Here is a 23,036-nt window from a genome sequence, read left to right as displayed (position 1 = left end):
GTCAAGCCTATTTTGATGTGAACCTCTGCCTTTGAGATTGGCTTTATGTTTAGTGACTTGTTTTGATAAACATTCAATTATGTAACTCCGCTACCCCAGCAGGGGCAAAAGCACTTTGCAGTGCGGTCCTGGGTCTCAGAGACCAGGGAGAGAATACAGGCTTTGTGCTAAATTGGTTGATCTCAACTGGATTGACAGTGATACAATTAGTGCAGTGTTCTAGTCTGCAGAGCGGGTTCCTTCCCTTCATTATCCAGCAATAAGAGCATGCAAGGAAAGCTTGATACGGGCAAGGTCAGCTCTGAATGTGATGCTCCTTTCTCCACGCTCCACCAACAATTGCAATGTCATCTTGCAAGTAAAACGATTGTCACATAGGTGGGGTAATCTGGGATGCAAGCACTGCTCCATCAATACCCCAACATGTAACCCCACCTTTCAAAAAAAAGGAGAAAAATGCAAATTGCTACTTTTAGTTAGATTCTCATCTCTATTTGTTTGCCTCTTTGCCTCAATACAATGTATCTCAAAACTAATAGATGGATTTCAATAAGATTTTGTGTGCAGATAGGATAAGGCCCAGGGCAAAGATAGGAATCCGGATCCTGGATTTTTTTTAAAGGTTCTATTATTGGGAGATAGGGAAAATTGACTTCTTTTTTAGAATGTTGTTGATTGCTTTTGAATTTTGCGGATTAGCTCAGCTGCTGTGGTGGAATTTGTATTAGCTGTCAAAATGTGTGCAGATTCCTTAGAGCAGGTTGTTGGATGTAGATTAGCCTGAAGCCTCCTCACTGAAATGGAAGCTCGAAGTAAAATTGTTTTTTTTTCATTTTTTCTTTGTGGTCTCTTTATTTAAGAAAGAATCTAAATTTGTGAGAAGCAGTTAGAGCAGGTTCATTCGACTGACACGTGGGATTGGGGGGTTTCATCTTACAAGGCAAAGTTGGGCAACCTGGGCCTGTATCCATTGAAGTTTAGAAGAATGAGAAGTGATCTGAGTGAAACATATGAAATCCTGAGGGGGCTGGTTGCTGAAAGGATGTTTCTCCTCGTGGGAGAGACGAGAACTAGGGTACAGAATAAAGTCCATTTAAGATGGACTTGAGGAGGAGGTTTTTCTGAGGGTTGTGAATTTTTGGAACTCTCTTCCCCAGAAATCGGTGGAGGCAGGATCAATAGGTATTTTTATGGCCGAGGTAGATAGGTCCTCGAATAACTGCACAGTGGCACAGTGGTTAACACTGCTGCCTTGCAGCTCCAGGGACCGGGGTTCAATTCCGGCCTTGGGTAACTGTCTGTGCGGAGTCTGCGCGTTCTCCCCGTATCTGCGTGGGTTTCCTCCGGGTGCTCCAGTTTCCTCCCACAGTGCAAAGATGTGCAGGTTAGGTGGATTGGCCATGATAAATGGCCGTTAGTGTCCAAAAATGTGAGGCAGAGTTACTGGGTTACGGGGATCGGGTAGTGTGGGCTTAAGTAGGGTGCTCTTTCCGAGGGCCAGAACAGACTCTATGGGCTGAATGGCTTCCTTCTGCACTGTAAACTCTATGATTCTATAACAAGGGATTCAAAGGTTACTGGATGTAAGGGATGTGGATTTAAGACCACAATTGGATCAGCCATGATCCTATTGAATGGTGAAGTTGGCTTGAGGGGCTGAATAGCCTACTCCTTCTTTTGCATGACCATTAGACCATAACAAATAGGAACTGGAGTAGGCCGTATGATCCCTCGAACCTACGTCACTGTTCAATACGATCATGCTGTTAAGCTTTGTGATTAGAGAGCATTAGCTAGAGCAGAAGGAGCTCCAAAGAAGAGCTGTGTAATTATGATAACATTGAGTCAGCACAGTATTACTGAGTGCCCTCTTAAGTTGTTTCAACTTGTGTTCATCAATTTAGGAAGTCACTTACAGAGAGAATGTTGTCATCCCTATCAGGATCAGTTGCTTGAACTTCGTATATCATTGCACCAACTGCTAAATTCTCCAAAAAGTCAATATATATAGCTGTGAAGTAACACAAAATAAATGAGCATACTGATGTGATATTATGTATACAATTATTGATGGACCTATTAGAATAATGGTTCTTATAGATGAAAATACCACATTCAACAAAGTGATGCCCAAGTTGAAATTTTAGTAACATAGAACCCCTTAAGTGCAGAAGGAGGCCATTTGGCCCATCGTGTCTGCACCAACCCCCTGCAAGAGCACTCCACCCAAGCCCACTCCCCCACCGCACCCCAATAAACCCTTAACCTAACCTAAACTAAAGGGCAATTTAGCATGGCCAATCCACCTAACCTGCACATCTTTGGACTGTGGGAGGAAACCGGAGGAAACCCACGCAGACACGGGGAAAAAGTGTAAGCTCCACAAAGTCACCTGAGTGCGGAACTGAACCAGGGTCCCTGGCTCTGTGAGGCAGCAGTGCTAACTACTGTGCCACCGTTCTTCTTGATTTAGCTGTTGGGATTCTTTCAATTCCATTTGGAGTGGGCTCTTTATTTTGTTGGTGGCAGGTTCAATGGCAGAGACGGAGAGGATCTGGTGACAATGCACCATTCACCTTTCCCATAAACTGGATTGATACATTTTAAAAACCTGGAACATACCCTGATTACATATACTCGCAGCATACTGTGTTAATATACAGTGACTTTGTAAATATGGGAAACCTGCCAGGAGTTTTCAAAATACCGAAGTGCCTGAAAGTCAAACTATCAAGGGCTTGTAAATTTAGAATTGATATCAGAGGTAGATATCTTTTGATATCTGTAACTTTATTAGAATATAGAATGCATTACCATAAGTGACTATTAAGTACATCAAGACATTTAAGAGGGAATTATTTAAAGGTTTGAACAAGAAAAGAATTCAGAAGTGCCCTTGAAAAGCAAGGAAATGCTATTATAGTAAATCGTTGATGTATAGACGGACCCGTTAGCCACGGCAATAAATTCCATGATGGCCGCTAAATTTTGTGAGAAACCAAAAACGGGATTTGCGCCGGCGAGATTTCAGAACGTGATCTTCCTGGGACATCCTCGATGGCGCGATCAGGTTCATGCCCAGGAAGAACCCAGTAACAGTGAGGGGACAGTGATATATTTCCACTCACAATCCTGACTGGGAATTGAAATTGTCGGTTCTGGGCTAAAGGACGGTATTCTCTGGCCCATCGTCCACGTGTTTCTCGGCGGCAAAATTCCAAATGAAGTCATCCCATGCTGTTGGGAAACCCACTGGAGGGGATGCGTGGCCAGCAGGACCAGAGAATCCCGATGAAGTGAACGGTCAGAGAATTCCAGCCAGATTCCTGGAACTCCCTCCCTAACATCACTGCGAGTATAACTACACCACATAAACTGCAGCTGTTCAAGAAGGCAGTTCACCACCATCTTCTGAAGGGCAACCAGGGATGGGCAATAAATGCTGGCCTAGCCTGGCCTGGCCAGCGACTTAAATGATTTCCAGAAACGTTAATGTTTCCATGGGTTCAATTTCACCAAATGTCCCATAGGGAGCACGTTTAGCTGCATGTTTCCCAGCGCTCGCATGCCGAGAATCACAAGGCTATCTAACGTGACTCCGGTTAGATATGGGGTCTCAGTGGGGAACGCACAGCTAAGGCTGCACTTAGTCCCGTTTCCTGCACTGAGGTGCCCCACTCGCCGAAACTCCTCACTGCAGGGAGAGATCGGGACACCATTTCTAAATGGCGTCCCGATCTCTTCAGCCCCCGACACGACTCCCGAACCCCACCCAAAGCCCCAACTCACTGTAAGGGGGACCCCGGACCCTTCCCCCACTTCTCCCCCCTCACTCCAACACCCCCCCCCCCCTCCACACCCCCCACTGGGCATCACCCTGCCCGATCACCGGCACGCAATAGATGCCACCTGGTCACCTTGTCAGTGCCAAGGTGCCAAGCTGGCAGTACCAGGATGCCCAGGTTGCCCCAGCAGTGCCAGGGTATCACCCTGCCCAGAGGGCATGTAACCAGGGAGCCTCCAATCCCCTGGGAGACCAAGCGTGCCATTCCTTTTGGAGATAAGTACCGAATGGCGCTCATCCGAGAAGAGGATAGATCCCAAGGACTTTGTTACCTCAGGGAAATGCATATTAAAGTGTTGTGCTCTAATATGCAGATTTGCCAAAAAGTGACCCTACCCACAACGGGTGGGAACAGGCGCCGGAATGTGACAACTAGGGGCTTTTCACAGTAACTTCATTGCAGTGTTCATGTAAGCCTCCTTGTGACAATAAAGATTTTTATAAACGGGGTCAACCATACAGGCCCTCAAGCCGGTTCTACCATTCAATTCAATCATGGCTGATCTTTTGCCTTGGCTGTACTTTCCTGCCTGTTCCCCATATCGCTCAATTCTCCGAGTCTGTCTATCTCAGCCATTAATAGACTCAATGAAATCCAAATTTCGTACATCTACTAGTTCCCCTTCATTTACCTTATCAGCTACATCCTCAGGAAACCCTGATAACTTGTTTAAACACGATCTCCCTTTCATAAAATGTGGCATTTGCAGCCAATGCCAGGCAAACATAGTTGATTCTGTTACTCCCTTACATCATAATGAGCACAGAAAGAAGTCTCACAACACCAGGTTAAAGTCCCAAAGTTCACCTGATGAAGGAGCAATGCTCCGAAAGCTTGTGATTTCAAATAAACCTGTTGGACTTTAATCTAGTGTTGTGAGACATCTTATTGTGTCCACCCCAGTCCAGCGGCAGCAGCTCCACATCACGATCATAATGAGCGACAGAGTCCGCAGTGGCCAAGACTAAAAATGGCGACGGTCAAATAATCACAGCTGTGTTTTATAATAAAAATACATTTTCATAATTCTAAATTTGTTTCTGCCTGATAGTTTGTGAAATAATTGGGGTTTACTTACATTAACATGACAGTTGACCAATGTTAAACAATAAACATCAAATTAATTGATGGAAATATTTACTTAAATTACTTTACATTGTAATAATTCAAAATGGAGAATACTTGCGACTGTCTTTTTTTAAACCCACGAGCAGATAAAGACTGCATGTTCCAGAAGGCACCGATATATCACAAGCTCTGTCTATTCCCAGTAAGTATTTCATGCAATAAATATATGGTGGAATATTTTAAGTAGCTCCAAATTTGTCTGGGGTCACATCACACGATCTGTCAATGGGCTGTTACATTAGCTGGTTGCCAAAGCAGGATTCTCAAATTTATATATTGCTGGAAATTGTAATAGTATATTTAGGAGTAACTATAAAAGATTGTCTGAACTATTAAGTAAAGGCATCTCTCTTACTGAGCACAAACTGTTGGGGTTTATACATAAATATATGTACAGAGGGAGTTTGTGATCAATAATGATTTAATAACTCAGATAATCTTTCATATTTGCACCTACAATTCACACAAACCTTGCAAATTGCCTGTTCAATATATTGTTTATTGAAAGAAGAGCCTAAATGATCAGTGTAAAACTTGGGAACAGAGCATTTTCAACATTGGATTATAACAGGCGAATGCAGTCAAGGTGTTGTATTAGGATTTATTGAGCATAAAGCTCAGATATATTTTGCTCTTCACCAATAATTCTATCCTATGCATAGTGCAGTTATGGGAGACACAACATTGTCATAAATCTTTTGTAATTAAATTCATCTGTTTGTATTTCAAGCTTTTACTTGTCAATCTCCAGCCATATGTAGTCAGCACCTTCCTACAATTCTTTGATCGCCAGGGAAGTCAACCTCTCTGAAAACAATTCAAGATTTGATTTGTGACAATTATCTCAATATTCAATTGCAAATGACATTGAAGCAATAATATGGTTACGGTTGCAAAAATATAATAAATGGACACATATATTATATGGGCCAGTTTAGCTCAGTGGGCTAGACAGTTGGTTTGTAATGCAGAACAAGGCCAGCAGCAGGATTTAATTCCCATACCAGCTTACCCGAACAGGCGCCGGAATGTGTCGACTAGGGGCTTTTCACAGTACCTTCATACTTGTGACAATAAATGATTATTATATTGCAAAATAGGAACTCAGAATTACTTTGATTTGCATACTGATGTCATTTACATGAGCGGAGAGGTGTACTGTCAGCTCGGTTCAGCGAAGTATTGTCATTCACGTTCTGTGCATGCGTGGGACAGTGCACTGTGATGAATGTAGGAATTTCCTATTTACTGTATTATATGTATTTGGTGCAGTAAGGGTTAAAAGCCTAAGGTAGTATGTGACTGCTGCAATCCTGGTTTGAAATACAGCTAGGCTTTTTGGAGACAGAGGTGCAATTAAAGCATCATAAAAGTTTGGGCTAATTGACTTTTATTTATATTAAGAGGGTTCCCTGGGGAATAGATAATTAGAAACATTGTGTTCAGCTCAGTAAGATGATGTAGTTGATGTGAGGGGACAGGGGATTAAGCAGTCAGCTGTTGAGGTTCTCAGAGTTAGGGCGCGATTCTCCGCTCCCGTGCGGCATCGGGAAGGCCGTCGTGAACTCGGTTGAGTTTCACGACGGCGTCGGTGGCCGCTCCTCGCACCCAGGGGGCTAGGAGCGGCGTTGTGAGAAACTCGGCCGCCGGGCCTTGACGCTTGCGTCAAGGCAGCGCACTGAGAATGACGCGACGGCAGCGCCTAAGTGACGTCAGCCGCGCATGCGCGGTTGCCGTCTTCCCCTCCGCTGCCCCGCAAGACGTGGCGGCTTGATCTTGCGGGGTGGCGGAGGGGAAAGAGTGCACCCCTTGGAGACGCCGGCCCAATGATCGATGGGCACCGATCGCGAGCCAGTCCCCTCCCGATCACGGCCGTGGTGCTCACTCCCCTCTCCGCTCCCCACAAGCCACAAATGAAGCTTTGGCGCCATGTTCATGACGGCAGCGACCAGGTGTGGTTGCCGCTGGCATGAACAGGTCGGGAACATCAGGCCGCTCGGCCCAACCGGGCCGGAGAATCGCCGGTCACCGTGAAAAACGGTGAGCGGCGATTCTTCGAGCAGGGGGGGTGGGAGAATCGCGGGGGGTGCCAGGGCGGCGTGTCGTGATTTGCCCGGCCCTCCCACGATTCACCCACCCGGCGTGGGGAGCAGAGAATCGCGCCCTTAGTTTTTGGCTGGGAGCTGAGAATGTTGCTGAAGAACAGCCAGAGATTCTGCATTATTCTGACAGGATGTCAGCTTTCTTTCTTTCAAGCAGTCTCAAAAGATCTCTCTTTCTCAGAGTGGATTATCTAAGATATCTCTTTACAGCAAGTATTTCTGCCAATTGTATTTGCAATGGATTGTGACCTGGGATGGTTTTGTTGGTTGAGTGTGAGTAAAGATAGCAGTTAATGGTTATTGTGTCACTGTATTGATTAGCATTATTTAAGGAGTAATTGTGAGCTATTTTCTTGTGTGTTGTTAAAGATATTTTAATACTGTGCCACTAATAAAGTTTGTTCTAATTTACAATATCCCTATTTTGTGTGAAATTTGTCCTGGAGCCAGACATCCTTTCCTCACAGTCTTACAACGTTTAAATAAAATATTGGGATTTCTGTCCAGTATCCGATTAACTGTTGGGTTCTGGTGCAGGATCATAATAGTGCACATACAGACTAGATTCAGCAGCCATTTTGTGTCGGCAAGAGATACAGGGTGGAATTTGAGCAAGTGTCAGGCTTCGACTGAAAAGTGGCATGTAGATCTCCAGCTACAAAGACTGAGATTTTTCTTCTACCTTTGAGACTCTCTGAGTAAAATAAATGAATGGAAGTGGTTAACATCATAACTCTGGTGGGGTGGAGGGGCTAATAGAGCCCAAGGCCTTCTCCACATACTCAGTTTTCACATCCCACAGAGATCAGGGCTCAATCTTTAAAGGGCGCCCTGATCAGCATTGAAGAGGAACTCACCCGCTTCCCCCCACCACGGACATATCGAGGGCTCCCTCCAGTCCCCGGACAATCATCGGGGCCCTCGCCCACCACCACAAGAAGTATTGCTGATGTTCCCCCTCCTCACTACATGCTCCTCATCATCCATGCAATTAACCCCCCATCACTGTCCACTTTCCTCACACATGGCAGTTCCAACCTGTGAGAGGAGGTAATGCCAGCGGCAGCATATCCCTCTCCCTGGGAGCTATATTTATCTTGGCACCCTCAAAGGGATCTGCTGGACTGAATCTCATCTTTCAAAACCTGTTGTAAACCTCACCGACACGATGTCACGTTGGTGACATGTGAATATTCAGTGAGGAAAGATCATGTGGCGGGGGGCTGGCTCATGATATTAAAATTGATCAAAATCCATTAAAATTGGGTTCTCACCCTTTGTGAGGGTCAGCGCCATGATGTAGCATGGAAAATCGGGAAATGCAATTCTCTCCGGATTTTCTGTCCGCCTCTCTGTTCTCTCTGATGGTGAATGCATGCTGAAAATTGGCCCCGTAATGTTCATAAACCCATATTGGCTCGGTCTGACCATACTGGCAGTGCAGTGTTTTCCTGATGACTGATGTCAGGTTAAATGGTCTGCAGTTCCCAATTTTCTCTTTTCATGCTTTCTTGAATCGCAATGTCACAATTGTTAACTTCTAACGTGCTGGAACTATTCTAGAATTCAGTGCATTCACTATTTTGCAACTACTTCTTTTCGAACCTTATGCTGTAACCCATTAGATCCCAGGGCTGAAGCTTCTCCAATACCTTTTCTGTTCTGATACGAATTACCGCAAGCTCCTCATTCTTTTTAGTCCCTTTTGTAATATTCCACACGGAACTTACGGGAATGGTTGTCTTCCTCGTTGTCCTTACGGAGTATGAGATTCCCTGCTAGGGGTGGGATCTCTATTAACCTCTGTATAAAAGGTGGACCAGAGAGGAACCCGGGAGGGGGCTATGGGATAGTATACATATCGTTTGTGTAAATATAAATTTTGTTTCTTATTTTACTCAGTAGACTCCCATATCCTTATTAAACCTTTATTATCCTCTATTTCTAGCATGTAATTAGTCTTTAATTGTGAGGTAGGACACAAAATATTTGTTAAACGTCTCTGCCATTTCCTCATTTCCCCGTGATAATCTCTCTCCTCTATGTCTCTGAAGGACTAACTATTTGCTCTAGCTACCCTCTTTCTTTTTATATTCTTGGAAAAAGTCTTACAGTCTTTTTTCATATTCCTGGCTAATTTATTCTCATTCTCTTTCCCTCCCCCTTTTTGGTCAACCTTCTGACTTCTAAAACTTTCTCTGCCCTCAAGCTTCCTAATAATAATAATCGTTTTATTGTCACAAGTAGACTTACATTAACACTGCAATGAAGTTACTTTGCAAATTAGTGTTATCCTTAACTTAACAAGTAAGTAAGTAACTTAACTTAACACTGTCCTTAACTTAACAAGTAAGCCCCGAATGGATCTTTCTTGCTGAAATTTTGTTTTTAATGGAATGTATTTTGTTGAACATCATGAATTGTTTCTTTTTGTGTTCCCAACTGTTTATTTACTGCCGTGCCTTTTAGACAATTCACCCAACCAGCCTTTGTCAGATCTTCCCACATGCCTGTGCCATTCCCGTAACAGCCTCCCCGAACAGGCGCCGGAATGTGGCGACTAGGGGCTTTTCACAGTAACTTCATTTGAAGCCTACTCGTGACAATAAGCGATTTTCATTTCATTTCATTATTGGCTTTGTTTAAGTCTAAGATTTTTGTTTGGGGCTGGAGTGTGTCACCCTCAACATGGATTCAATCATATCATGATCACTTCTCCCCAGCAGATCTTTTACAATGAGATTTCTAATAAAACCTGCCTCATTACATAAGATTAGGTCTAAACTGGCTTTATCCCTGTTTGGTTCCTTAAATATTCTGCTGCAAGAAACCGTTGTGAAAGCATTCTACAAACTTACCTTTGCTAGTTTGATTCACCCAATCTATAAGAAGATTGAAGTGCACCATGATTATAACACTGCCTTTGTTACAAGCTCCAATTATTCTTGCTGAATGCTCTGTCCATGGTATATCTGCTGTTGAGTATATCTATGAACTACTCCCACCAGCACTTTCTGATCTTTGCCTTTCCAAATCTCCTATGATGCAGGCCCTATTTGCTAATCTTTTGAGCCAAGGTTCTTCTTCACTACTGCTCTTATGTCATCCTTTACTATCGGGGCTGCTACTCCTCAGTATCCATTATGTCTGTCTTTTCAAAATGTTGTGCATCTTCAAATATTTATTCCTGAACCGATATTGTTTTGTAGCCATGTTTCCATAAATAGCGAATAGATCTAAACAAAGGGTGTACTTCTAAACTGTACTTGCAAAGAGGTTGAAAATAGTTGCTTAATACCATCCATAAAACATGCTCATTCTCTTTTACAAGTGTGTGTGTATAGCTCTGCCCACCTCCATTTGCAAGATTATCCAGGAACCTTGGGGGTTCATTAACGTCACTTAATAAAACTGTAAGCATTTGAAAGTCTGCATTGCCCTTATCATCCTCAACATAGATTAAGAGGCCGTAATTGGATTGAGTTTCGTAGTCCAGCCCAGCATTTTCTGAAACAGTCACCTGAAAAACAAAGTGAGAGTTTATTCCACACCTCGTTCAGCTTCTTCAGTTCCAGACGAATGTATTGGAATCATTAAAACTAAGAAGACGAAAAGCACTTTCCCCATGTGGCTGTGTTGACACTATTTGCGCATATGTTCTTGGAAGTTAGTTGTGGTGTGCTGGTTGTAACATTACTCCATTCAATTTACAACCATAAAGGCCATGTTTAGTGGATTAAAAAACTGCTACTTATAATGACAAAGCTGTTAGGCTGACAACATCCAAACTATTTACGAATGTCTCGGCTAAATGGGACAGAGCCTCAGAAACTGTTTTAAGTTGAAACCGTGGGAATTTATAATCTCTTGTGGATATAGGGAAACCAAATAACATCGAGAAAACATTGACAATCCCTATCAATGGCCAGGATTTTCACTCAAGTTCTGAGGTGTTTGTTCCCATTTTCTGGTGAAATCCACATCTTTCTGGTGAAAACCTTGTTAATTATTTATCAATTTGGTATTAATTATATTCAGGTCTTCAGCATTAATTGGGGACTCACCTGTACCCATGAGCAGGTAGAAACTGTGGATGTTTATTTAAGGTGTATGAAATGCTATGTGTGTGTGTGTGTCTCTCTCTAAATAAAAGCAGAGTGTATAGACTCGGCAGGTGTTCTCATCTTCAACACTTGGCTACCTACCCAAGTTATAAAATTGCTCTTAGGCCCAAATGTCTGCTTATATGGAGGGGGAAATAAGTGAAAAGGTTGTAGATGCAAGTGTGCATTCCCTTCAAATAGAAATGGGACATGCCAGAAACACACATCAGACCAGGTAGCACCCAGAGTGAAAGCAACATAGTTAATGGACTGATTTCTGCAGATTCAGTGAGACTCCAGGACCTTTTAAAATGGAGGCAGGGATCCGATTCCAGGATTTGTGTCCCCATCTGGGCATGCCCAATTTTTACCAGTGTGCAATAAAGGCTTGGACTGGTGTGGGTCGCGGACCCACACCCTGCACTCCCAACCTGACCAGTTCCATTGTGAGGATAGGCATTTCATAGCCCTCTGAAATTTTCATGGAGTTGGGCCAGCTTTTTATGGACTCATGGTTCACAGCCCCTCAGAAGTATCATGAACTACAGTGCTGATGAGGGATCCTTTTTAAAGTTAAGTTCAAAAGGTCTTACCCAGGTCGATGGTCCCTCATACCCTCCATAAAAATCTATGACACTCTACAGAAACACTGAACCCTATATTAACAATAGCATGTGGGAAAAATCTCTATAAAAAGTCACTCATTCAAATAAGTTGCTTTTACCATGGCCATATGCTCTATAGTATCAGAAGAAATTGTAAGCAGTTGAAACATATTTATTTGGGGTAAATAAGCATTGTGCCAGTGACAGAATAGATAAGAGAACAAAATATGTCAATCAAGCAATATATTCCCTTTTGTTTCAACCAAATAATGGATAATGGATGTCTGGACTCTCAGCCAAGCTTCATTATACATTTTTGCTGACGTTCTTTAGGCTACTGAAACAGCTGCACCCAAGGCAAAACATTGCTTAATTGACTGCTCTAATAGACTAACAGATCTATTCTGTTAATTGCACAATGTTTATTTACATAAGATAAAGTACTGCCAAGTGCTGACAGTTTGCTATTGATGATTTAAATTGTCTGGGCGATTGATATTTCTATAGTGGCACAAGTAAAATAGTTTTCTATCAGAAAGTTATGAACAACATTAAAACTTTTTCACACATCCTCACGTTATTAGAGGGTTCATTGCTTCTGTAGGTGTGTATCATGGGTGAATGGTCATAGAGGTGGGATAGATTGACATGGAGGTTACGAAGGGCTAAGGGGGATGGATGGAGACCATATTTTGGCATAAAAGGAATGATGGGCCACGGGAGAAGTGGGGGCCATAGCTTGGCAAGAAGGGTATGAGGGGTCATGGGGAGGTGGTTAGAGGGACATGGGTTGGCACGGATGGCACTTAGGCATATGCAGAGTGAGGAGGAGTGAGGACTAGAGGCCTATTCTTTTTTTTTCTGTCTTTATTACAAATGGAACAAAGTCCCAGAGTGTGGAGGCAAGCCTTTTCACCAGCCCATCTCAGCATCCAGCAACTCCTGTGGCTGTCTTTGAAGGGGGTGGACAGGCCAGGCTGAACTGAGCCCAGAAATTCCCTGACTCCCACTACTCACCTCTCGGATGAAAATCCAGCCCAGTTTCAGGCAGATGACCTGTTGTCAGGAATGTCAATGCTGTTTCTCTCTACAAATGCTGTCTGAATCACTGAGTGTTTCCCGAATATTCTATTTTAGATTCAGGTTTCAAACGTCAGCGGTTTATGATCTGCTCCATTTCCTTTCCATTGGTGTAAAGTGTAAACCATATGGAGATGACACTTAAATTTGGTCATCCCTGAACAGCGACAATAGAGGACACAGATTGCCTCTGTATATGACCCAATCCTGGCACTATCCACCCACACCCTCTACTTGGCTTTCTCACAAGCTTCCTAGCACTGAGCCATGAGAATCGGAGCAGTTTGAATTAGATTGCATTTATTCCTTGATTTGTACTCATGCTTCTAGAGATCAAACATGTTTTAAAGGATGGATTTCCCAGCAGCAGATGGGAATAACTGAAGGACAAGGGCTGTCGGTAAAAATGGCATCCCGATCTGTGAACCGCCATTGCTGCTGGCGAGCAGGAAATCTCTCTAAGCGTGGTCTCGTGGGATAAAACTCGCAAAGGTTAAAAAAACCCATAATTTTGCAGTTGAATAGCGATTCTCAGCGCTGCACGGATGGGGAACACCACCAAACGTGCCTAAAAGCTGTCCTGAACGTTTGTCTGTTGAATGGTGACCAATAAATCTGGAATTGGAAACTAGTTGGAATTGGAATTGGAATTGGAAACAATGGGCGGAATTCTCCGCTCCCGCAATAAATCGGGAAGGCCGTCGTGAACTCGGCTGCTCCTCGCACTTTATTCATCCCCACCCGGGGGGCTAGGAGCGGCGCTCCGTAACCCTTGGCCACCGGGCCTTGACGCTTGCGTCAAGGCGGTGCGCTGAGAATGACGCGACGGCGGCGCCGTCGTGACGTCAGCCGCGCATGCGCAGGTTGGCCGGCTCCAATCCACGCATGCGCGGCTGACGTCACGACGGCTGACGGCTCCAACCCGCGCATGCGCGGTTGCCGTCTTCCCCTCCGCTGCCTCGCAAGACGTGGCGGCTTGATCTTGCGGGGCGGCGGAGGGGAAAGAGTGCATCGCTTTGAGACGCCGGCCCGATGATCGGTGGCCACCGATCGCGGGCCTGTCCCCTCCCGAGCACGGCCGTGGTGCTCACTCCCCTCTCCGACCCCCACAAGCTTCAAACGAGCATTTGGCGCCCATGTTCACGACGGCAGCGACCAGGTGTGGTTGCCGCCGTCGTGAACCGGTCAGGAATGGCAGGCCGCTCGGCCCATCCGGGCCGGAGAATTGCCGGTCGCCGTGAAAGAGCGGGGGGTGGGAGAATCGCGGGTGGCGCCAGGGGGGCGTGTCGTGAGTCGCCCGGCCCTCCCGCGATTCTCCCACCCGGCGTGGGGAGTGGAGAATCGCGCCCAATAAAGCTCCCATTGATTGTTGTAAAAGTCCATTTCATTCACTAATGTCCTTTTGGGGAAAGAAATCCTTCTGTCCTTGCGTGGTCTGGCCTACATGGGACTCCAAAGCTACAGCAATATGGATGACTCTTACCTGCCCTCTGAAATGATCTAGCAAGCCAGTCGGTTGCACCAAACTCCTACTGAAAGTCAAACTTGAGAGACTGCAGCGGTTTAAGGATTAAATGGTTTCAGGTTTCAGGCTCACTACCTTCTCAAGGGCAATTACGGATGGGCAACAAATTCTGACCTAGCCTGGGAGTCCCACGCCTCAGGAAAGAATGAAAATGTAAAGGAGTCACTTTAGAACATAACCATCTTGCAAAGTCAGAACAATAGAGACAGAGCTGTGGTACTGATGAGTAGATAAAATAATAACACAAACATTTGAGAATGCCAAGTTGGACAAGAGCATCTGATCTATCAAGTCCGTCCGGGACAGTTGTGGTCCAAGAAACGTCATGATTGGACAATCAGCACCCATCAGCAGACATGCGATTTCCAATAGACAGTTAGAGATAATTTCCAGAAAATAACTCCCTGGCACTTGTCTATAAACTAGCCCAGACGGTTGCATTGACAATCCTCACATTACATACTGTATCACCTACCTTTAATAAGACAAGACCACCGCCCCAGCCAGGAACTAGTTGAGTTCTCCTTTGAAGGTTTGCAGAGAGTAGCTGGTCACTTGTTCCAACTGTCTGCTGGGAAGAGAAAAACTACCCAAAACCTAAACTAGCCCTCGCCTTGCGTACCTCATAGACCTGACTCCCAGCCTTCCCAACCAATTAAGTTGAAATAGTCACTCAATGGGGACCCAATTTTAAGCATTTTGTATACTGCTGGAAAATCAATCAAATTTACACATCCCTAAAGTGAATAGATACAACTTTTTCAGCCTATTTGAGTAACTCATTTTTCTAAGGGAAATCATTCTTTTAGTTCCACTCTAAGTCCATTGTGAGCAAGCTATTCAAAAGCTTCTGAACGTGATTCAGCGACTGAAAACTAAGTTCGTTTTTGGCCGTGTTTGGTGGCTGCAGTGCTGAGATTCACACTGCTATTCACCGGCACTTAGCTAGTTTTCTGGGCCTCTGCGGAGTTTCTCCCATTGAGACCATGCTTTTGTCTATTTCCTGCTGGCAAGCTGAGCTAAACGGCGCCCTATTGAGGTCTTGCAGGCGCGCGAGTTGACACCTGGGCGCAGGGTGAAATAGGAGTCCAGGGGCGGCATTCTCCGGCCGCACTGCTCGCCGACCGGAAATTCCTGCCCAAGGTCAATGGACCTTTCCGTAGTCCGCTTCCTGCCCGCGGCAACTTGCAGTTGGCGGGGAAAAAATATGCTGATCTGGATCACGCCCAACTAGGGCAAGATCCAGATCGGTGGCTGAATCGTGCGCTCTATTTCACCTGAAATATGAAGGAACCGAAACTGGGCACGATATTCTAAAGGTGACCCAGTCAAGGCCTTGGACAAGAACAAGTGAGTGCCCTTTGATTTATATTGAATAGTCCTCTTAATACAAACGAATGCACAATTATCTTGGTTCTGGCTGCTCAATATTGATCATGAATTTCTAACGATTGTAACACTAAGATCACTTTACTTTTTTGAGTGATGTATTTGCTATTCCATGTAAAGTATCGGTGTCATTTGTTCGTCCTCACCAAATACATAACATTGCACTTACCTCGGTAAATACTACTTGCCAGATTTTGGCTTTGTATCTAACTCTGGCGTAATCGATGCCTTCCACAGTCCTAACATTGAACAAATTGTGGATAGTTTCCCAGCCCACAAGGAGAAATAGCAGGATGAATGATGAACAACTTTTCTATTGTGGAGAAATGCAGTATCAGGGGGGTTTAAAAAGAGTGGAATAGCTCTTCACCAGATTTCCCCTTATTCCCAAAATTAATTGAATTTCCTTTACAGTCGTAACACTCCCTATTTTGAAAAAAAAGTCCCTACCTCCAAATCTCCACTGCGTCTGACAGAGACAGTGAAAAAGCTGTTGACTGGATTGGTAGCTGCTATTTTAGGAGTTAACGTTATCTCATTAACGGTTGTTGACTCAACTGTAAAGTTAAAGATTGCAACTCCTGCAGGAGTGTCTTCTTGTATTGTGACAGTAGCTGGTAGATCTCGTATCTTGATAAATCCACTGACACCTTGTGGAAAGAGAAAAAAGTGCTTCATGTTATCTCGAAAACTGTGCCAGATACCATTTTTTTAAAAAGTAACAAAAATACAAAATGCTGGAAATACTCAGGTCCCACAGCATCTGTGGAAAGTGAAACAGGGTTAACGTTTCAAGTGTGTGACCTTGCAGATTTCCACCATTTGCAGTATTTTACTTTTGACCTTTAAGAAGTATTATTTGCATATTTTCAGACCTTGTTTGTTCTATCCACTTTCCTGTGTGCTTGAGAAGCCGAGACAATAAATATAGGTCTGCAGAAGAAAAGGGAAGGCCTTTGGAATGTGGCTGCTAAGACATATTCTTTAAACTTCATATACTGACCACAAGGCAAATGGCGAGGCACTTGAAATTGCAAGAGCAAATAGAAATAGCCGGTATTCTGGTCATTTGATCAGAGCTAAAAAAAAATCTAGATCTCCTTCTAGAGGGCAAAGTGGAGGGCAGGAGAAAAAGGAGTTGACCTAGGCTTAGCTGAGTGATAGATATCACAGAACGGTTGCAGATGAGTTACAGTGCTGGTACGATGATGGTACAAGATAGAAAGTGTGACTATTGTAGGGATTTGGACATCGTTCGGTGGCTCTTAAGTCTTTGTAGTCTTAGTTAGGTTAATTAAATGCATTTATTAAGTACACAAACTATATACATATATATATGATTCAAGCTATCTCCAAGCTTGGTCCCACGTTAATCTTATATGTACCAAACCCGTAAACTGCCAGTGACATGCCATGGCAGCAGATTTCTACCCTGTTATGTTCTGTGTTACGGCCGTAGTAAAGATCAACACAGAACATTTACTTCTTTGACTGGTAAGATGATTTAATTAACAAGATGAACACATGGAAAGATAACGAACAAACTATACTACATTTAATAAATGAATTCAGTGGATTCTCCCAAAACTACTTCAGTGCGACTGCCCTCTAGTACCACTCACTACCAACTGCCGAATCTCTCAAGTCACATGGTGGATCTCCATTAACGCCTGCTGGTCGGAGGTCATTGCTGTGCACATGCATATCACCCCACCCCAACACATTGGTCTGATGTAGAGGTATAATAGATTTTTCTGGAATTGCTGCATTTCACTGGTTCATTGGGCTTTTAAACGGTGTATTATGATGTGCATGCTTTAAATAGCCGGGCACTGCATAGCACAGAATCAGATTGGAAATCTTGTTAACTTGCAAGGGTGAGAATCAGCAGACAGGAGTTAAAGTCTGCTTTTCGGCGCTTTTCACAGGGTGTTTCTTGGCAGCTGCAGTGCCGAGAATCACCCTACTGTTCGACGGTGCTTTGTTTGGCCTTGGGGAAGTTCTCCCTGCTGAGGCCATGTTCAGAGATTTCTTGCTGGTGAGCTGATCTCGTCAGCATGAACAGCTGATTGCAGATTGGGGTGTTATTTTGATTGGCAGCCCTAATTTCCCACACCTCCGCCTTTCAGGCCAACCCCTCCTCACCTCCCCCTGCTTTACTGACCTCACATCGCAAAACTTGTAGATAGACCTGGGAATCCCCCCCCCCCCCCCCCTCCAATTGGCAAGGCCGCACATGGGCCGGTTACCTAGCACCCGGGCATCCCGATACTCCCAGCCTAACACCCTGGCACTGCTCCAGGCAGTTCCACCCAGGCTGCCAGACTGGAAGTGCCAAGGTGCCCAGATGCTAGGGGGAATGCTGGTGTACCACCCGAGGGTCTCAAATAGCCTGTGGGACCCCCAATGTGCCGTTACGCCAAGATATACCCCTTCCCTATCACCCTTGGCCCCTCATTCCTCCTCTGTCAAGTTGCGGCACTTCCATTTTCCAAACACTTTATAGAACCAATGAACTCTCCAGTGAGAATAGAATGTGTAAACAAGAAAGCTTTGAATACTCATTCAACCATAACTTTGCTTTGTTAAAAAAAAAAGGTCCTGTTACTGCAGGGAAACAAAAGTGTCAATCACCCTGACCCTTTTCATGTTTTAATAGCGGAAACTGCAAGCACTTGAAACCTCTTAAGTAAGTCTGTGTAAATAAACATTGCGAATTAACAGGAGAGATCAGAGAGCCGGAGCTGTCATTCAAGCCATGTTTCTTCTGGGGCTGAGGTTTTTTTTTAACTGTAATGGATGCCTGGTCTCAAGGCAAGAATACATAATGAGGCTAGAGAGCCTTTTTAATAAAGCTGGGGAAAAGTCCAAAAGAACCTGGCAGCCCCTGGGGCTACCTCCGAACATTTTTCTGGGTTTGCACATGCAACCTCCCTCCCCACCCCACATCACCACCATCGTGGGAATCCCATCCTTACAGGTGCTTTCTTCCAAGGTGGGAAGACCAAGCAGGGAATTTTCCCAACTCCCGCTACCTGCCACGAGCATGAGAGTCCAGGTCCATGTCTCCATTTCCTTCGGCTAAGTAAGCCAACTCCTGTTTTATGGTCTTACAGTTTTGGCTGTTAACCTCTTAATTCAACAAGGCCCCAACCTTTTAGTAAGAAGTCTTACAACACCAGGTTAAAGTCCAACAGGTTTGTTTCAAACACGAGCTTTCGGAGCACGGCTCCTTCTTCAGGTGAAGATTCACCTGAAGAAGGAGCCGTGCTCCGAAAGCTCGTGTTTGAAACAAACCTGTTGGACTTTAACCTGGTGTTGTAAGACTTCTTACTGTGCTCACCCCAGTCCAACGCCGGCATCTCCACATCATGCCAACCTTTTAGGTGTAATAAACTCCAAACTTGCATTCACATCAGGGCTGCTTTTATCGGTTTCTCAGCCAGAACCTATTTTCTACAATTTAAACTTCAGTTCCTAAAACTAAAAATTATATTCCAAAACACATGAACCATGAACCAGATCACTACAACTGTGTGAGGTCATTCTTAGGGCAAGAAGTCCAGATGGAAGATTTTCTAGCGATGTATAAAATGGTCAAACTGGCAGGAAAATAGAAATATAAAATGCAGTTAAAATAGAGATTTACGATTTTTCATTTCTGCTAGTAGGCAGCTGACAACAACGGACTGGAATTGGCTTAATAGTTTGGAGAAGATATAGTGGGAAATTATAAAATTGATGTTGAGTTAGAAAGTTTTGAGTCCAGGTCCCATCAGGAAGGGCAGCAGTCTGTGCTCCCTGGCTGTTCCTTATATTTTAGATTCTGCTGCAGGTTCCATGGAGCAGGATTTTACCATGGACTCTGGGACCATATTCCCGGATCACCACCTAACCTCATATCTTTAGATAGTAAGGAGCAACAGCATGGCCAATCCACCTAGCCTACACATCTTTGGACTGTGGGAGGAAATCAAAGCACCCGGAGTAAACACACACAGACACGGGGAGAACGTGCAAACTCCACACAGCCAGTGACCCAAGGCCAGAAATCGACATTGGCTGCTGAGACGTCTTGTGGATCACAAGATTTGATAAGGTAAGTATCAAAATAAAAATCCCAAAGCAAACCAGGCGGGCCCCTCTGGCACCACACTTAGTGGCCTTTCCTGCCCTCTCCAGCTCCATTTGCTCCAGATTACTGCAAAGAGACTTCCCCCATTAAGCTGGCAATCTCTTAATGTGGCAATGATGGGAGGGACCACTCCACTGCTGGCAAAAGCCAGAAGCTCAGGACATTCATCTTTGATAGCATTTTTAATTGTTTAAATAGTTACCTCCCTCAGTTCAGTTGGCAACTTATCTGCAGTTTGTCGTGCTGCTGGGAAAGTAACCAGCATGTGTTGGGAAACCATCCCAAACCCTGCTAGGACCCCAGCCCCTTCCCCAGCCTCTACAGTCACCACCTAGGGGCCAGACAAATCTTACCCCATAAATCTGCAACATAGAGCTGTTACAGTCAAACCCACCCCTACATCACATCGCACAGCCTCGGAGGCTTCCGTCATGAATTCCTGACATTCTGTGCTGGATTCCTCTCCTCACGAGGCTGGAAACGCGAATCACGATCGAGTGCAGAATTGGGCGTAATGTGCAAATTGGGATTTGCACCCGGCACCGATTCCGGAGCCACGTTCCGGTATCTCCCCGGCAGCCACATGCAAATCCAGCATTTGCATGAATTTAAATGTGATTAGGGGGTTGGACACTTCATTCTCTTCCCTTCTACGATGCTCCTCTCCTCCTAGGTTCAAGTCTTGCGGACGCATATTACTACAAGTATTTACAAACAGGGATTAGCACCATGTCTGCAAATCACGAACGGGAGGCTGAAAAAACACTGAAAATCCATTGAAAACTGTTGGGCTTGCTGTGGGGTGGCTGCCCGGGCTGGGGGCAGCAGCAGGAAGTGACTTTGTACCTTGTCTGTGGACTCTGGTTGTCCTCCTCAGGATCGGAGTGGCCTGGCTCAGACCACCATTCCTGCTGTCTGTGTATTAAACGCACCCCTTTGGTGCCACTGACACTGTGGGGCTGCCCACACTGCTGGGTGCGGCCTGTATCCTTTGACTGTTCAGAAGGCCTCTGGTCATCTGGGAGCCCACCCAGGCCAACCCTCTGGATACCCTCATACCCCAGCTGTATCATCAAGGGAATGGGCGTGGCCAAGCTCAATTAGGGGCCCAAGTGGTGTTGGCACATCTTAGAAGTGCTGTCCCATTGCAGAGGAAACAGATGATCAGCAGAGCTCACCCTGCACCATAGCCTTTGAGCCCCCCCCTGGTTCTCTGTCCCTCCAGGACAGAGGCCTCACCAGTGCTCCCCCCCCCCCCCCCCCCCCACCCCTCCTGATCACCAGCTATGTCCTCCTGGTGAGGCTAGCATCACTGACTACCTCTGCCACCATCTCCCAGGTTGAATGTGTGGCCCACACTGAGGAAGAGGGTATTCCTTCACTCCTCATTGGCATGGAGCTGTACGCCCTTGCGTCATCCATCCTTGTGTAGCAGTGAGTGTGCGGTAAGTGGAGCGCTTAAAAACAGCTCCAGCTGCCAGACCCTTTAGCGCTATTTATGGCCCCAAAGTTTACAACACCCACTGGACCAGGATTTGCTCTGAATCCATGGCAGCAGAGTGTGGCCCATTTGCATGTCGTGCCTCGCCTACTGAATAGCACTACTAACACGAATCGCACGCTATTCAGTCCCAGCGGTAACACTTCGGACATGATTCAGCAGCTATGTCATGCCTGACTTGTTGCGGGTCGAGGCCATTGAATCTCGTGAGAGACCTTTCTCGAGATTCGCAATACTCGACATAGCTTGTGAGGTTCAACAAAATCGCGTGAGGCATCGTGATCTGGATCTCGCTCTCACTGGCCCACATATTTAAATGAGCCTTTCAGCTAATTTAAATATGCATTTGTCAGATTCACCTCGACTCAACGCCTGGGAGATCTCACAAGGGTGCCATTTAATAGTAGTCCACACAAAGGTGGGCCAGGCCTAATGGCAGCTATGGGTGGTTGTCCCCCCCCCATTGCAGATCCCCGGATGGTTAGATACAGGGCAGGGTGGCACTCTGGCACTCCCCAGGCATCCTGGCACTTTGGGACTTCCAGCTTGGAACACAGATAGTGTCACCCAGGCACCCTGGCAGTGCCACTCTTGTGCCGGGGCAATGCCAAACTGGCAGTGCCAATATGCCCAGGTGTCAGGTTGGCACTGCCAGGGGTTGGGGGCCTTGCTAAGTAGAGGGGAGGAAGGGGTGATTCCCAGGTTCCTCCCCAAGGTTGTGGTTTTGAGAAGGGGTTACAAAAATGGGGCTGATAGATGGTGGGGGTCCTAGTTGCCCCTTGAGAAAATGTTGGTGAGCTGCCTTGTTGAACTGCTGAAGTCTGTGTGGTGAAGTTACTCCCACACTTTTGGTACGTTGGAGATTCAAGATCTTGACCCTTAAGATCTTCCAATGAAGGAACGTCCATCTCTGGATACCGTGTGGCTTGGAGGGAAACTTAAGAGGTAATGGCATTCCCATCTATGACCTTTATCTTTGTTCGTGGCTTTCTAGGACACAGTATTGAAAGTATCGAATTCCAAATACTTAAGGTGGCATGTTCATGTGGAATATCTAGCCCCGATGCACAGAATTCCAATTTGCGATGACCAGACATTCCATTTACAGACTTGGCAATGGTACATTCCTTTCTAAGTGTGTCAGGAGGACAAATCAATAAGTTGGGGAAGTGACGGTCGGTGAGTTTGCTTAATGAATCCATGGTTACAGGTGACATGGTCCTGGAGTTTGATCGCTTAATTTTTTTGTAAGAAATTTCCCAGAGATTTTCTGAAAATGCTGTTTCTTAGTGTTTATTTGCTCCCTTCGCCAGGAGTTAGCACAACGACTGATAGGTAAAGCATTAGAGATTGCACTGTCGAGTGGGCCGAATGAGCACGGTCTTTGTAAGAGGGTCGCCTAGTGTTGAGACTGATTTACTGTTATCTCATCTTCATTGTGTGACCGTACATTTTGCCGGATTATAACAAATTGTTCTTTACTTTTCTTCGGTGCAGCATTAGGCAGAGTTGGCTCTGTAAAATTATCCTGGAATCTATGAATAAGATATTTATTGCCTTCGGCAATCGATGCAATTTGGAGGTCAGACTGGACCTGGAATTGGATGCAATGTGAACTTTGAA

The 23,036-nt window shown here is 45.2% G+C and overlaps 1 protein-coding gene across 1 annotated transcript in view; it reads right to left on the bottom strand.

The window, feature by feature from the left end:
* Window positions 1-23,036, bottom strand: part of LOC119954759 (cadherin-related family member 3-like) — a 103,772-nt gene that overhangs the window by 53,800 nt on the left and 26,936 nt on the right. The window contains exons 2-4 of the mRNA XM_038780302.1: window positions 16,228-16,427; window positions 10,430-10,595; window positions 1,917-2,011 (exon numbers count right to left, since the gene is read on the bottom strand). Of these exons, the coding sequence (XP_038636230.1) occupies window positions 1,917-2,011; window positions 10,430-10,595; window positions 16,228-16,427 (461 nt within the window). The remainder of the gene's footprint in view (window positions 1-1,916; window positions 2,012-10,429; window positions 10,596-16,227; window positions 16,428-23,036) is intronic.

Source organism: Scyliorhinus canicula, chromosome 20 (genome assembly GCF_902713615.1).
Source record: "Scyliorhinus canicula chromosome 20, sScyCan1.1, whole genome shotgun sequence".
Taxonomy (NCBI): domain Eukaryota; kingdom Metazoa; phylum Chordata; class Chondrichthyes; order Carcharhiniformes; family Scyliorhinidae; genus Scyliorhinus; species Scyliorhinus canicula.
Note: the sequence above shows the minus strand (reverse complement) of the source record. Positions and strands in the feature narration are given on the sequence as shown.